Source organism: Sus scrofa, chromosome 1, assembly GCF_054392235.1.
Source record: "Sus scrofa isolate SSC_HxYL_T2T_F1_AM1 chromosome 1, Sscrofa_HxYL_maternal_Yorkshire_Landrace_v2.0, whole genome shotgun sequence".
Taxonomy (NCBI): Eukaryota; Metazoa; Chordata; class Mammalia; order Artiodactyla; family Suidae; genus Sus; species Sus scrofa.
In genome coordinates this window covers 234312375-234328238 of record NC_139383.1, presented here as the reverse complement: position 1 = coordinate 234328238, position 15864 = coordinate 234312375, and the positions used below count along the sequence as shown (strand labels likewise).

Below are 15864 nucleotides of genomic sequence, written 5' to 3'. Positions count from 1 at the left end.
GGACAGCAAGTTATCATGCCTGCCCTCCCAGTCCACGGATCCGAGAGTCATCTTCTGAACATTTAGTTCTAAGGGTTTGGGTAGGTTTTACTGTGACAGAGTCCGAACATGAAGTGGGGCTTCTCCTGGCTTCTGCTAAGACCTCAGAGGCAAGAACAACTGGGGACAAATACCTCTATTTTCTAAAGAATGGTGCTGATCATCAGTGTTGAATACACTACACTGCAGCAGACCCAGAATCTAAGCCAGCTCTACCAGATTTAGCCCATCTCACCCCTCCAGCATGTATATATGAGAAGACTAAAGAGGGTCAGAGAGAAGGAAGACCAAGTTTCTTTGAAGAGAACTGTCACAGAGGTGACCTGTCATGGGTTTCCTTTTGACCCCCCCAAGGGAACAGGAGGGGACTGCTTTACTTTTCTTACTTGATCCAAGAGATGGGGGCTTCAGGGAACCACTTATACAGGGGGCAGAGGAGGGAAATTACCATCTCATCTCATCCCTGCCCAGGCTTGCAGGAGTTCCTGGGTCCTGTGATTGCCTTGGGCCATGAGATAACTGGTGGCACAGTTATTGGGAGAATGTGATCAGTGGTACCGGCAGTTTTTGGGGCATAGAGGCTAGGGCCTGACTCTTGACTGCATGCAGCCAGAGGTTGTAGGGATCTATGGGGGCAGCAGGGAGAGAAAGGATTTTGCTGCCAGGGATCTAGCTGTACTTCCAGGATTGGATGGAGCAAAGATTTGAGTTTTTCCTAAACCTAAGTGGGCAACTCAGAAGGCAACTGGGCTAGACTGCCTTAAAAGATTCTTCTCAAAAGGGCTGCATGTGGGGTGGTAACCCAACAGAAAGGGGCTAGTGGGGTGTACCTACTAACAGGTACTAAGGGGGATTCATTGATGGCCTTCAGAGAGTACATCATTTTTATCATTGGCCATGACAGAAATAGCCAGCATTTGGCCACCTGCAGTGTGAAGGGCACTAACTCCAGATTAAACAACACGGGTCACATAGAACCTTTTGTCACCTTCCCTTCCATTTCTGTTCCACCCCCAGCCTGCCTCACCCAACTCTGGAGGGGCATAGTGAGTAGGGGAAGAGGAAGGAAAGAGCAAAGGGGAGGAGATGAGGAAATAAAGCCTAATCCCTTCTCTGCTGCTGCTCTGTGCTCTGGTCTACAGGAAGATTTGAACTGGATGAAAAATTGGAGTTCTGACTAGACTGAGCTTAATCCTTAAAAATGAGGCTATTTGTTAATACCTGAAAGTACCTGAAAAGCTATGGTAAAGTCACCTAGGGACAGAGAAGAGAGATGCAGCCAAGCTTGCACCAAGGCGATGGGAAGAAAATTAATAAAGCTGCTTCCCTACTGAGTGCTTTTGCAATGAACCAAATGGATCAATGCAGAGAAAGAATGAATAGGTGCTGTTAAAATGATGCTTGAACACAATCCAAACCGAAATGAGAAAAGAGAGTCATGAGTTATGGAAAGACGACCCATACATCTCATGGTCTTTCAGGGAATAAAACAATTCTGATTTTCTTTTGCGTCTTGAAACCTTGTTTAGCTCCTTCTACACTGGCACCATAGGCAGATCTGATTTTGAAAATCTCAGCAAAGAAACAGATGTCCCTCATTATCTTTCCAACAATTATCTTCTTTTGCTAATGCAGGTAGGAAACACTAATGATCTGAGCTGTCAGTAGGTTACCCCCTGAAGGATTTTGTTTCACTTCATAAAATATCAACAAAGAAAAAAATCCATATGCGATGAATCAGAATTAAGAAAAAGCAAGATAATGTCCCATGTCCTCCAATATTCCAAAGATGTCCCACCATAATCTTAGTGCCTCATTGTAGTATTTCCACCAGGAGATAAGAACTTGGAGACATTTGTGCTCATTTGAAAAATCTGACTCACGGTTTGGGACTGTTAAAAATTCATAGCTCAATGAAGGAGGACTTATATCCGCATCATATTTTGCACATATTACATTCACTGTTCCCTTTTCTACAACACAGAGGCCAGAGCCCACTGGGGAAGACTTCCTTCAATCCTCTCTGCAGCCCTCAAGTGCCTGAGGAGGCACACAGCTTCCCTCACCCCTGCTGTTGGTTTCTCTAGTTTTCACCTGAAAGCAAAGGCATAAGCTGTTTCCAGGATATGACTGAACAGGAGATGAGATTTTATAGAGCAAAATCTGCTGCTGCAGGCAGACATCTGAACTATTTAATCTTTCCTTTTGCCACCCGAACTGATGGAGCTCAGGGAAAATCAATACACCTAGTGGGAAGCAAATGTAATAAGAAATGCAATCTTTATCTTATTTAGAGCATTGGGTTTTTTCCCAAGAGCGATCCTGTTTAAGCCTCTGAGTCATATGAGCAGAGGGCTTTTCCAATAAAATATTTTATTTATTGATTTATTGGCCACACCCGTGGCATGGGGAAGTTCCAGGGCTAGGGATCGAACCCATGCCACAGCAGTGACCTGAGCTGCTGCACTGACAATGCTGGATCCTTAACCCATTGCACTACAAGGGAACTTCCTAAATAAAACATTTATCATTTTTAGAGCTCATCTTTTTTAGCCCCATCCTATGTAGAGGAAAGTCTTACATAGGAGTCTATACATGAGGAGGGTGAATGAATGTGTGTGTGTGTGTGTGTGTGTGTGTGTGTTGGCTGAGAATGAGAAAGCTGTTTGGCTAATGACTGGGCAAAACATCACCCCAAAAGTGGAAGAGAAGTCAAAGTGAAATAGCAGAGAAGAGCTGTAAGAGGTGAGTGGAATGCAGGCATCCAGGCTTCCTACTGATCATACTCAGAAGCATAATCTGGGATCTAGGGCCTTCTCTTGTCATCATCACCCATCCTGGCACTCAAATATTCCCCAACCACCAAATAATCCACGCACTCTCACACTTGCATACTCTGCACTTATCTTCTTATCCATCTGGCCAAATTCCAGTTCTGATAAGATTTCCTATAGAAGGCCTTCCCTGAACCCCCAAACCAAGGTGGTCTTTCACCCATCTGTGGTCACGTACCATTTATTTCATACTTCTATTAATCATACATCACTGTGCATGTTTACATAGCATTTCAGCATTTGAATATTTTGAGAAATTCCATAATAACATACATTAACACAGGACTATGTTAAAGGCACTGAAAAGTCCTGAAATAAAGAAATCTGTTTAGCTCAGAGTTTCTCCAGTTTATCTGATCACATATATATAGCCTTTGTCTCATATAAAAATTATTGTACTCAAGGACTGGTGTTCTAGGAAACAGCACTTTAGAAGAGTTGGCTCCTGTGATCTCTTTGAGGTCAGTGACTATTTTTGTTATCACCAGGATATGCAAGAATACCTGACCTATAAAGAGTGCTTATTATGGGTTTGTTGAATGAATGAATGAGTGATCAACAAAGAAACCACATTCTGAAGTTCAGTCTCTGACTAGGCTGACTATATAATCCACTGGGTTGCTGGAAGGGGGGTAAAATCTACCTAGATTCCTTCCCTCTAGGCCCAGGGTCAACTACTTTTTTAGGCCCTTGTACTGATGTCTACGGACTAAGCAGGGCTAATGGGCAAAGCTGTCTGCCTTTGGTAGGTGTTTTAGAGTAGCCAATGAAGAAGAGAAAAGATAGGAAAGATGGAGAGGAGGAGGTGAGTGGGGAGGGGTGGGAGAGGTGAGCACCTATGGCAGGGATGACACACCCTACTTCCGAGTCTCAGTGCTCCTTAGGGATGACTACGCAACCATGCCTATCTCTTGACACGGATATTAGAAAATCTCCTCCAACATATTAGAAAAGCTAAGTCCTCTTTTTCTTATTACTTAATCTCCTTAGTCCTTCATTTTCTTTTTTCTAAAGCTAAATGCAATGTGTTCTTATGTACTCAGGAGGGACCCAAAGCCTTTTTGGCCACGCTAGCAGCATGTGGAAGTTACTGGTCAGGGACTGAACCCACGCCACAGCAGTGACAATGCTGGATCCTTAACCATTAGGCAACCAGGAAACTCCTCAATCCAAAGCATTTTTTTTCTTTTGTCTTTCATGGCCACACCCGCAGCATATGGAGTTTCCCAGGCTAGGGGTCAAATCGGAGCTGTAGCCTCTGGCCTACGCCACAATCACAGCAGCACAGGATCTGAGCCATGTCTGCAATCTACACCACAGCTCACAGCAACACTGGATTCTTAACCCACTGAGCAAGGCCAGGGATCGAACCAACAATGTCATGATTTCTAGTCAGATTCATTTCTGCTGTGCCACAATGAGAACTCCCCAAAGCGTTTTTGAAATAGATCTCAGGAGTTCCCATTGTGGCTTGGCAGTTAATGAGCCCAGCTAGTGTCCATGAGGATGCTGGTTTGATACCTGGCCTTGCTCAGTAGGTTAAGGATCCAGCATTGCTGTGAGCTTCAGTGCAGGACTCAGATGTGGCTCAGATCTTGCATTGCTGTGGTTGTGGCGTAGGCCAGCAGCTACAGCTCCAATTTGACCCCTAGCCTGGGAACCCCACACACCATGGGTGTGGCCCTAAAAAGACAAAAAAAAAAAAAGACATAGATCTCAATGAAGAAATTTTGATGTACCAGCATTAGGTCAAGAGAGAAGAGTAAAATATTAGAGCTCAAGGACACATTAGGGATCATGGAATTCAAATTCCTTTTTTGCAAACAGACCAATGGAGACCCTGAGAAGTTAGGGATTGCCCAAGGCCTTATAGGACATTTGACCCTTCCCAAAATGTCCATAAGATATTTGGTCTATAGGACGTTTGGTAAATGCCAAAGGTCCTTGATATTCGGTCCTGTCCAAAACCATTGGGCATGGGCCAAATATGCTTATAGTTGTTTTGAAGGGGTTTGAAGAGGGCTGAATTTCAAGGCTCTTATGGCATGAACCAAATGTCTTACGAATGCCTGCTAGCCACTCAAAGTAATACAGTGCTCTGATAACCGGGTCTGGAGCACAAGCCTTCTGACTCCTAGCCTGGTCCTCCTTCTCTATCCCTTGCTGATGCAAATATGGTCCGAATGGTCTGTGGTCACAAATGAGAATGAGGAAGAACTAAGGGTGGTACTTTCTTCAAAGGATGGATCACACTCAGTTAACATAGTCAAATGGATGATTTGATACTAGTCCACAGGTCTGTTGCCTCTCCTGAGAAATATGTGTTCTTCCAGCCAGCTAGTCCTTGCCATTATTGAGAATGAAAAATCATGCCAAATAATTATTAAATTATGATACCAGTTACCCAGAGGATCTGACTTTGGAACTTTTTTTTTTTTTTTTTTTTTTTTTTTTTATGGCAGCACTCACAGCATATGGAAGTTCCTGGGGACTGGGGATTGAATACAAGTTCTAGCTGTGACCTACACCACAGCTGCAGCAACACCAGATCCTTTTTTCCCACTGCACTGGGCCAGGGATCAAACTGGCACCTCCACAGAGACTGGAGCTGCTGCAGTTGGATTCTTAACCCACCACGCCACACCAGGAACTATATACAATCTCTTAGAATAGAAGGTGATGGAAGATAATATGGAACTAAAATAAGTGATGTGGAAAAAATTCTCTAACACTTCCCCATGCTGAACCTTATGCTAAGGATTACTGCAATTTTAATGTGCTAGTCATTCAAGACTCTACTCCTTGCACTAGATTTTTAAGATATGGCAGAAAATCAATCTAAAAATCAGCCTACTTCCATAAATTACTAAAATGTCACCAGGTGTTTCTTTTTGCAACTCCAAGTCATTGTTAGTTATTTTATTCATTTAAACAAAGGTTTAAAAAGGTAATACCATATTATTGTTTTGGGTTAACCCAACTGTCACTTACAATCCTCATGCAGCTGCATGGATTAATCTGTCATGATAGCTCATCACTCACCCTACACATTAACGCTCATTATAAGTGTGGTTCCTACAATGGCCACAAGTGGAGATGGGCTCTGTGTCTTCAGAACCAAAATATGGATGGACATATGAAAATCCAAATCTTTTGTCATTTCCCAAAGTGCTAAACCTTACTTTTAAAAGAAGGAAGTGAAAAATTTCTTGGTCTTTTTTCTAATCCCAATTCCTCATGTAAGTGACCATTGATGTAACTAAAGAAATGATTTCAGTGCATTTTTTGTTTTCTTGTTCTACCTTTCAGTCCTCTATCTACTGAGATAATCACCATCTGATTAATCAAACAAACACATTGCTCTGATTGCCTCTATCTCTTCTCAAAGACCTCCAATGGCCTCCCATCATCAATGGAACAAAATTAAAATCTCTTTTCTGGCATTTAAGGCCTTTTAGAATTTACCCCCACACTGCTTTCTTAGCCATCTCTCTCCCTGAGCTGCTACCCCTCACAATTATCACCATGTAGCATGGCTCCTGCTTCTCTTGTCTCTGCCTGGCAAAATCATGCCCATAAGAGTTCCCAATGCGGCTCAGTGGTAAAAAACCCAACCAATAACTATGAGGATGTGGTTCAATCCTTGGCCCTGCTCAATGGGTTAAGGATCCAGCATTGCTGGGAGCTGTGGTGTACATTCATGTGCTGCAGTGACTGTGTAGGCCAGCAGCTGCAGCTCCAATTTGACCCCTAGCCCAGGAACTTCCATATGCTGCAGATGGAGCCCTAATAAGAAAAAAAAAAATCATGTCCATATTCCAAATTCATTACCTTCTTTCATCATGTCTTCTAGAACATCCAAGTAGTAAAGGATCCCTCTTGTCTCTGAATACCAGAACATATACCATTCCTTTTTTTTTTTTTTTTTTTTTGTTAGGGAGCACTCTTAGAGCACTTGACACATTGACACATACTATTCTGTTTTATGTCCATTTGTGGTAGAAATCTGTCTTTTTCTCTTTCTCAAGTGTATGTTCCTTGAAACTGGGCAGGGGCCATAAAGGATTTATCATTTTAATTGTTGTTTTTCCTTACCTAATACGGGGTTGATGAATGAAAATGCTAGATCTAAAAGTGGCTCCATCTTAAACAGGTAAGCCACAGGAGACTCCAATCTTTCCTATATATGATTACTTATAACTCTTTTGTTCTAAGAAGCCTGGACATGTTGAAAAAGAAAAGGGACATACAGGAGTTCCTGCCGTGGCTCAGCGGGTTAAGAATATCTACAAGGACGCTGATTCGATTCCTGGCCTCACTCCCCAGGTTAAGGACCCGGCATGGCTGTGAGCTGTGGTGTAGGTTGCAGATGCAGCTCAGATCCTGCATTGCTGTGGCTGTGGTATAGGCCAGCAGCTGCAGCTCCAATTTGACCACTAGCCTGGGAGCTTCCATATGCCTTGGGGGTGGCACTAAGAAGGAAAAAAGAGAAAAAGAAAGAAAGAAAAGGAACATTCAAAATAAAGGTTGCAAAGTAGTTGGCTATTTGGGTCTGAGCTGAAGATGTGTCTTGTTGGCCTGGCAGTGTTTTTTAAAGAACACTCCCCACTTAAACATTGGGGAAATTTCACATAAAATCCCTGTGTTCCTGATTATCTTGCAAAATCAAAAGATCTTGTCCCTTGAACTTGCATTCTCACATGGCAGCAATTAGTTGAAGCTGAGTACTCTTTGTACCCAGTCTATGCTCTCTAGTTTGCCACAATCCTCCTCCAGCCCACATGTCACTCTCTTTAGCAAACTGCCTGGCCCCCTAAGGAAACTGAATTTGAAACTCTGGATATGAGAAAGACAGAATAGGAGCAAAGAGAGCTATAAGGACAGGAAGAAGACTGTCCAGAACTAAGATAAGCCAGAGGATGGGCACTTTAAAAAAGTCAGAGGCATGGTTAAAAATATTCACATAAAGAGAAATAACCGTAAATGAGCAATGAAGTAAAGAACCATAAAAAAGTTGCCATGTCTTCAGGCAACTGAAGGGGACATACTGTCATCATCAGCAATTCATTGTAACTAAACAGATCACTTCAATATCCACATGGCAAAGGACCGAAAGGGAAAAAGTTACTGTTTGCAATAGAACCAGCGATCCTTTTCTGTCCTTGATGGAAAGCCAGTCGCCAGAATCTTTTTGCTGTTCAACAAGAACCTGGAGTTGAGGACTGGAATGTCTTGGAAACTTGGGGAGACCCGGACTTTTATGAAGCCTACCGAGGTCCAGGTGAGAGCTGCCGTAACTCACAATGAGGCAAGCCCTTGCCCTTGTCTCCCTCTGCGGAGGCTTTCTCCTCCAAGTCCCCTTCTCACTGCCAACTTCTCTTTGCCATTTTCCTTGCAGAGAACCAGTCCACTTGTCCACCAGAGGGCCCTGTTGCTCACCACATTCAGGACTGATCATCAATACTGGCTCCCCTCCCTGCCACTTGGGAGTTCTTAAGGACTTGTTCCCATCATTCCATCTATTTTTGGTGAAAAGTAACCTAGGGTTATTCCAGTTTTGAATTTAGAAATGAGAAATACTGAACAACAAATAGAGAAGTAAAGCATAATATGGAAATATGAAATTAGCAAGACAAGGTCACAGGTAAAGAAAAGCCTTTAGCTGCATAGCTTTCTCCTTAGTTACAGAGAAACTATACAACTGTCTGCAGTTTGTTTCTGTCTCATGCATTACTCTTCCTTATTCTGCTGTCATATCAGGTATCTTGGTCCCTACTCACTCTCCTCTCTCTATGTCCTTCTCTGTTGACAGAGCCATAGCCAGGTCAATTTGTGCGTGGCGGCGGGGGGAAGACGGCAGAAAGTTACCCAGAAAAAAGGACTCCAGTGGGAAAAAAGAATGGATGCATATATATAACTGATTCACTTTGCTGTACACCTGACACGAATACAATATTGTAAGTCAACTACACTCCAATGAATTTTTTTTTTAATTTTTTGGCCACCCCACAGCACATGGAGCCCCTGAGCCAGGGATTAGATCTGAGCTGCAGTTGTGACCTATGCCATGACTGTGGCAATGCCAGATCCCCAGCCCACTGTGCAGGACTGGGGATCAAACCTGTGTCCCAGCGCTCCAGAGATGCTGCTGATCCTATTGTGCCACAGCAGGAACTCCCCAATGAAATTTTTAAAATAAATTAATTTCTAAAAATAAATTAATAAGTAAATGCAAAAAATAAATAAATAAAAGGAGTTCCTGTTGTGGCTCAGTGGAAATGAATCCAACTAGTATCCTGAGGATGTGGGTTTGATCCCTGGCCCCGCTCAGTGCGTTAAGGATCCGGTGTTGCTGTGAGCTGTGGTGTAGGGTGCAGACTCGGCTTGGATCTAGCATTGCTGTGGCTGTGGTGTAGGCCAGCAGATGCAGCTCAGATTCAACTCTTAGCCTGGGAACTTCCATATGCCTCAGGCGTGGCCATAAAAAACAAACAAACAAACAAACAAACAAACAAACTCCATTTGTCCCTAGCTCACCCAGTTCATTCTTGAAGGTGTGATCCTGTGGGAGAATGGAATGGGAGTTCCGAATATTTCCTCCTCCAACAAACCAGTTCACGTTGGGGTTCCAGCGGTTCACAAAGCCACAGAGATGATTTTCTTCAAAGTCACATTCTGGTAAAGAGAAATAAAAACACACTTTATGGAATGTAGTTATGCCTGTATACACTCAGACTCACTGCTGTTTGCTCTTAGATACTCAGATACGTTTCTCATTCCTTTTGACCTTTGTACCAGTACCCCTGGACAATGTCAGTGGAAACATCCTATAATGAATAGAGATTATAATTCATCATTGCTTCTTTAGATTATGCCCCTTCCACTTATTAGCCATGTGTCTTGCAGTCTGACCTCTCTTAGTCTCCATTTCTTCATGTGTGAAATAGGGGCTGTGGTGTGGACAGCTGCTAGCACAGTGCCAGGCACACGATTAGTGCTTCGTAGAATGGCCAACTGTGTTTCAAAGCACTATTAGCTCCAGAAATTTTATCTACCACATTTCTGGTAGCCCACTCCCCATCCCCTTCTCTCTTGATGGTAGACAACATATTAAGCTAAGGGCCAAGGGGCATGTTTCCTAGACGCTGAAATCCTTTGCTTTTCTTATAAACAAGAACCGAGACAGAGGAGTTGGGGCAAGAATATCCTAGGCATAGGGTTCTTCTGCAGCTACTGAGTGGAGAAAAAAGAGAAGACAAAGAGACTCCCTCATTCCTTTTTAGTAGCATTGACAAGTTTGCACAGATAAATTATTCCCAGTCAACAGACTCCTTTAGTGGGAACAAGACACTCATAAGCCACTGAACCCCACAATCATCAATTAAAATATGAAGTGTGATTGTGCTGGTCATCTACTGGCCCCACCAGGCCTACCCACCTTTCCTCCATTCTGCTCCATCCTCAGAGGTGGACGTGTGTGGACTGGTATAGACTTTCCTACCTTCTGGCTTCTATTGGATTCAATCAATGGAAGGTCGGAGGAAAAGAGATGATGGTGTTTATTTCTCCAGCTTTGTCCTTTCCAGGTTGCCATGGGTTGGCTATGTCCCTTAACTAAGGGACCATACAGCTACTGTCTTTAGATTCTGGTAATCCCTTCTCCTTTGCCCCTTCAGACCTAAAGACGTTGATGGCTCAGGAGTTATTGCTCTGACTAGTCCTGGATTGCTACATTATCTTTGTCTGGCTTCCTTCACCCACTCACACCTGTGTAGTCCCTTTAGTGAGTTTTCCTCACATTACTCGTGTTAAATATATTCTGCTTCCACTTTCCTGTAAGGGTCCTGACTGATAGAGCTATCAGAGTACTTCTGCATGAGCAAGCATTGAACATTTTTAAGATTTTCATTTTCAGTTTTTCCACAGCAGCATCTGCTAACCAGTGCCCAATATGCAGTGCCAAAGGCTGTTACAGAATCAAATAAAAAGCAAAATATTCCTCAATGTGCCAGACACTACTGTGAGCACTTTGTATGAATTAACTTAGTTAATACTCAAAACAACTCCATGAGATATGCACTATTATCAATACCTCATTTTACAGATGAGGAAACAAGAGAAGCAAAGAGAATGTACAGAAAGAAATGTGAGGTGAGAGTATGTTCCTATGGTTCAACCAGGTAAAAGTATCTGTGCTTCTTTTGTCTTTCAAAACAACCAGAAGCCATCAAGTAATTTGAGGAAAGGAAATTAATGTTTTTGAGTGTCCAGCACTGTGATAGTCATCTCTGACAGGTTCCCAAGAGGATGGAGACAGATCTCCACCCCCCGAATGTGGCTGCTGACCTTGGATACCTGTTGGGGACATGGGTATGGCCCAGTGCAAGATCTATACCCTTTCCCAGAATGTGGAGCAGAGATTAACCACCTACAAGGATTAACTGCCCTCTGTCCAGGACTGTCATGGGACCTACCCCTCCCCACCTACCCCTCCCTTGACCTTCCCCTCCTCCTTCTTCATTGTTCCTGCCACAAGTTCCCACCATGAACTCCAGCCACAGATTCCCACCGCTGATCCTTTATAAGCCTAGCACCTCCTTGCAGTCAGGGCTGGGGCCATCTTGAGCTCAGCCTCTGCCCCTCTGATGCTTTAATAAATCTCTTTTGCTTTACCAACTTGGCCTTGCGCATTCCTCCCTCAGCAAACCTAACAATCTCATATCCATGATCTTATTAGTCCCTGCAACAATCCTATGAGGGAAGCATTTTATCCCCATTTTGCAGGTGATGAAAATGAGGCCATGGGTGCAATACATGGACTATGCCAGCAGGTGGCGCAACAGGTGTATCCGACTCAATTCTATGGGGCCTTCAAGACCTGAGTGGCCTGGAGGGATCCATGAGGGATGAAGCTACCAGGAGGCCCAAGGAAGGGAGCTGGGGTCTAAAATCACTGTTCCTTCAGAAAATGGCCACATTGCAAGTATGTTATCTTTCACTTGCACCAGCATTACCACTAGCAGGTCAAAACAGAAAAGTGAGAGGGAATTAGCAAAGGCTCTCCCATGTTCAGAATTGTCTTTTTCTCTCTTGTCTCTTCCTCTCCTTAGGCATTCAGTCTCCAAGTACTGCAGGACTGAAAAAAATCTCTCAGATTTACCACTTTTATTTATTCCACTGCTGATCCCAATTTTATTTATTTTTTATATATTTTTCAAAAATTTTATTTTTATTTATTTATTTTTGTCTTTCTAGGGCCGCACCCATGGCATATGGAGGTTCCCAGGCTAGGGGTCAGATTGGAATTGTAGCCACTGGCCTACACCAGAGCCATAGCAACGCAGGATCCAAGCCGTGTCTGCGACCTACACATACCACAGCTCACTGCAACGCCAGATCCTTAACCCACTGAACAAGGCCAGGGATCGAACCCATGTCCTCATGGATGCTAATCGAGTTTGTTAACCGCTGAGCCACGATGGAAACTCCTGCTGACCCCAATTTTAGATGCTTGTTGTGTCCCCTCTGTAAGGTCACAATCTCTTCCTAGGGGTTTTTCCCTCTCTGACATATTTTCCTTGTTTCCAACTCATTTTCCATGTGGCAGCCAGAGTCACCATCTGAAAACGCAGCTGCTGGCTGACTTTTAGAGCCTCCCAACCACATAATTCAGGAACCCAAGCTCCGCAGCTGGGATCCAGACTCTTCCATAACAGACTCCCTTAGCTGCCCTGATTCTTACTTCAAACGCCACTCGGCCTCTTGCCTTTGCCTGGACATGGGCTGTGCTGTTTCCCCACTGGGGTCTGCCTATAGAGAGCCCTTTCCTTCCTACCCTGCTCCTCCACTGACTCAATTCTACTCCTCCTGCAACTCTAGCTCAAATGCATCTCCTGTATTCAGTCTTGCCTGATCTTCTCCCCTCCTCCCTGCATCTTCACAGCATAGCTAGTCCTTTTCCAGCAGAATTTATCATACATAGAAACAGCTTCAGTAGAAGACAAAATGAAGGTGAGTGACCTCAGGACATGAAGTATGCCTTCTCTCTCTCTCTCTCTCTCTCTCTCTCTCTCGGCTGTACTTGTGCCTTCTGGAAGTTCCCAGGCCAGGGATCCCAGTGATTCAAGCCACAGCAAGGACAACGCCAGACCCTTAACCACTAGGCCATCAGGGAACTCCATAGAGTATGTGGTCTCTTTACACTCTCTCAGGGGCAGGCACAGAAGAGGCGCCTCACGAGCCCTGTTCAAGTGGAATGAAGTGTGAAATGACAACTGTGATTATAAAGACAGAGCAATAGTGTATAAGAGAGAAATGGAGGGAAGGAGGCAACACAGAGGTAATATGATACTGGCTCTTTTGGCAAATGCCACAAGAAGCTGAATTCACAGTGAACTGGAAATTATGTTTATTAGACTATGTTGAGGTTAAGGCAGAGACTCAGGGTACAGTCGCTTCATCAGCCCACTCAGTCCAGGCAAACTCTAATGAGCCTTTGTCTGCTAAAGATGAAGATACAACACACAACGCTTAAACGATGCAAATTTCAAAATGCACTGTGTGATGTAGTCTATAAAACACTCTGCCTTTCAGATTGATTCAATTCCCTCTGGCAATGAGAGCTTTTAGAAAAAGATTCACACTCTGATGCAATGAAAAGGAAACCCACTTACCAATACAGTAGCCGGTTGTCATCTTGATTTCAAAGAGTGCAATGCTGGCTGTATTTCCCTGACCGAGCACACCTTCTATTAAAATCTGCAAAACACATGGGGGAGAAGGGAATTAGACTTCAAAACATGTGTCCTTGGTTCAGTATGTCAGCTACTAGTCAGGAGCTGTTCAGCAATTCAAGGCAAAATGAGATAGCTTGTCTCGGTTAATTGCTGTTGGACACCAATCTCATGATGAACTTTATTAAGCAAAGAAGGCATGTGTGTATGCAAGTGCACACACATAGCCTCAGAACTTTGAGGCAAGCAAGGTGTCCAAGAACGGCTTGGAGGCAGCTGCCTTCCATTTTTACTCCAGCTGCCACTTTCTCCAGTGCTGGGTGATAACAATTGGCTGTAGGTGAAGTGCCTCCCTGGGGAAGTCTATACTGAGAATGGTCAGAAATTGAAGCTGAGGCCTTAGGGGTGGGGGGTGGGGAGAATCCCTTGGAAGAGGAAGTAGGACCTAGAAGTGGTTCAAAATTCAACTTGGTATTTCTATACTGCTGAAGAATTCCAATTTTTTCTTTTGGGGGGGTGCCACACCTGTGGCATACATATGGAACTTCCCAGGCTAGAGATCGAATCAGAGCTGCAGTTGCCAGCCCATGCCACAGCCACAGCCACAGCAACACTGGATCTGATGAGCTGCATCTTCGACCTGCAACACAACTCATGGCAACACCGGAACTTTAACCCACTGAATAAGGCCAGGGATCGAACCTGCTTTCCTCATGTATACTTGTTGGGTTCATTACTGCTGAGCCACAATGGGAACTCCAGAATTTGAAAATTTAACATAAAGAGCAGAGAAAAACATGACAACTTACGTGGCTGATTTCAAGCCCTGTTCACATTAGGTCCTGCTTCTGAGAGTATCTGCTTTTTCTTATGTGATTTTAGTCCAATATTTTACAGCTATGCTGGCAGATGTAGGCTATGATATACTGTTGGAAGGATGTTGCAAAATGGGGAACTCAGACTTTTAATGCTCCCTGCCTCAATCCACCCTACTGCCTGGTGGGAAGGACTATAAACAGGCTAGGGAATGTAGGAGAATTCAACATTTCAAAACTTGTTGAAGAAGAAGAGATATGGAATAGGGAATTGAAAAGAGGATTAGGAATGGAGGAAGTTTTCTTGAAGCCTTTGTTTTATTCCCATGACATTTTCTCACTAAATATCATACTTCATGGCCAAGCGAGCCTAGATTTCAGTCTAGATTCCTCCTTCCCTGATCCACTCTACATCCGCCTTTATCTTGTATTCTCTGCCTTTCATTCCCAATACTTCTGATAGATAAACTTCCATCTTTGAAAAGGAATCAGAATATATCCTTTAAATATCTTCTTTCAACGTATATTCATTTTTTATCATAGTTAATGTTTGTTCAAAGTTTATGCAAAGCAAACCATTAGTAAGATAACGCATACCATACATAACTTAGGAGGGTGAAATAAAATTGGTAAGAGATGAGAATGCTCCCTAAAGCCCATTGGAAAATAAATTTCCATTGAAAAAGGTTGGTTTGGGTGCCATTTAGAGTCCTACAGAAGTTTCACTTAAATAGAAGACAAATCTGGGAAGAAGCTCTTTTAAGGAATAAACAAATTAATTTATGTGACTAATATTACTCTATAATGCATCTCCTATAAAATGTCACATCTTAACACAAGAGATAACTAACTTTAATGGCAGAAGTTTTCACAAGATCTCAGAATAGCAATAATGCCAAACAACAGGTCCTATGCCAAAATTTTTACCTACCTTGAATTTCTTCGAAGTATTTTGCAAATCCAAGCTGGCAATGAGCCAGCTATCTGAAGGTTCCTTGGCTGACCAAAGCAGGCGATCAAAGCTTTCATCTTCGAATCTCACATAGAGGTTCAGCTGGCTGGGCTCTGATGAAGACCCTGATGACGTGGTTATCTGGTAGACCAATCGGAGGCAGCTCCATTCCTCAGCCTGTAGATCAGAACTCAGCAGCACAGCTTTCTCCCCCTGCTTGGCAAAGGAGGTGTCCACATAAATGTAATGGCCTGGAAAGAGAAAGGGACACAGGAAAGAGATTGAGCTTTGAATTCAGTTTATTTTTCATTTTTGGTTTTAGTGGCTGTCATTGAAGTAAGATATTTATTTATTTATTTTTGTCTTTTTAGGGCTGCACCCACAGCATATGGAAGTTATCAAGCTAGGGGTCAAATCAGAGCTACAGATGCCAGCCTAGGTCATCGCCACAGCAATGCCAGATCCATGTCTGCAACCTATACCACAGCTCA

General features: G+C 43.4%; 1 protein-coding gene across 4 annotated transcripts in view; it reads right to left on the bottom strand.

Annotated features, from left to right (window-relative positions):
* The window catches only part of MAMDC2 (MAM domain containing 2), a 163163-nt gene that overhangs the window by 73395 nt on the left and 73904 nt on the right, over positions 1 to 15864 (bottom strand). For all 4 annotated transcript variants that reach the window (XR_014823538.1, XR_014823552.1, XR_014823561.1 and 1 more), the window contains 3 exon segments: positions 15353 to 15624; positions 13547 to 13631; positions 9411 to 9548 (listed from right to left, as the gene is read on the bottom strand). Coding sequence is in view for 1 of the 4 variants with exons in the window: in NM_001244983.2 (NP_001231912.2) it covers positions 9411 to 9548; positions 13547 to 13631; positions 15353 to 15624 (495 nt within the window). In the remaining 3 variants the exon portion in view is untranslated.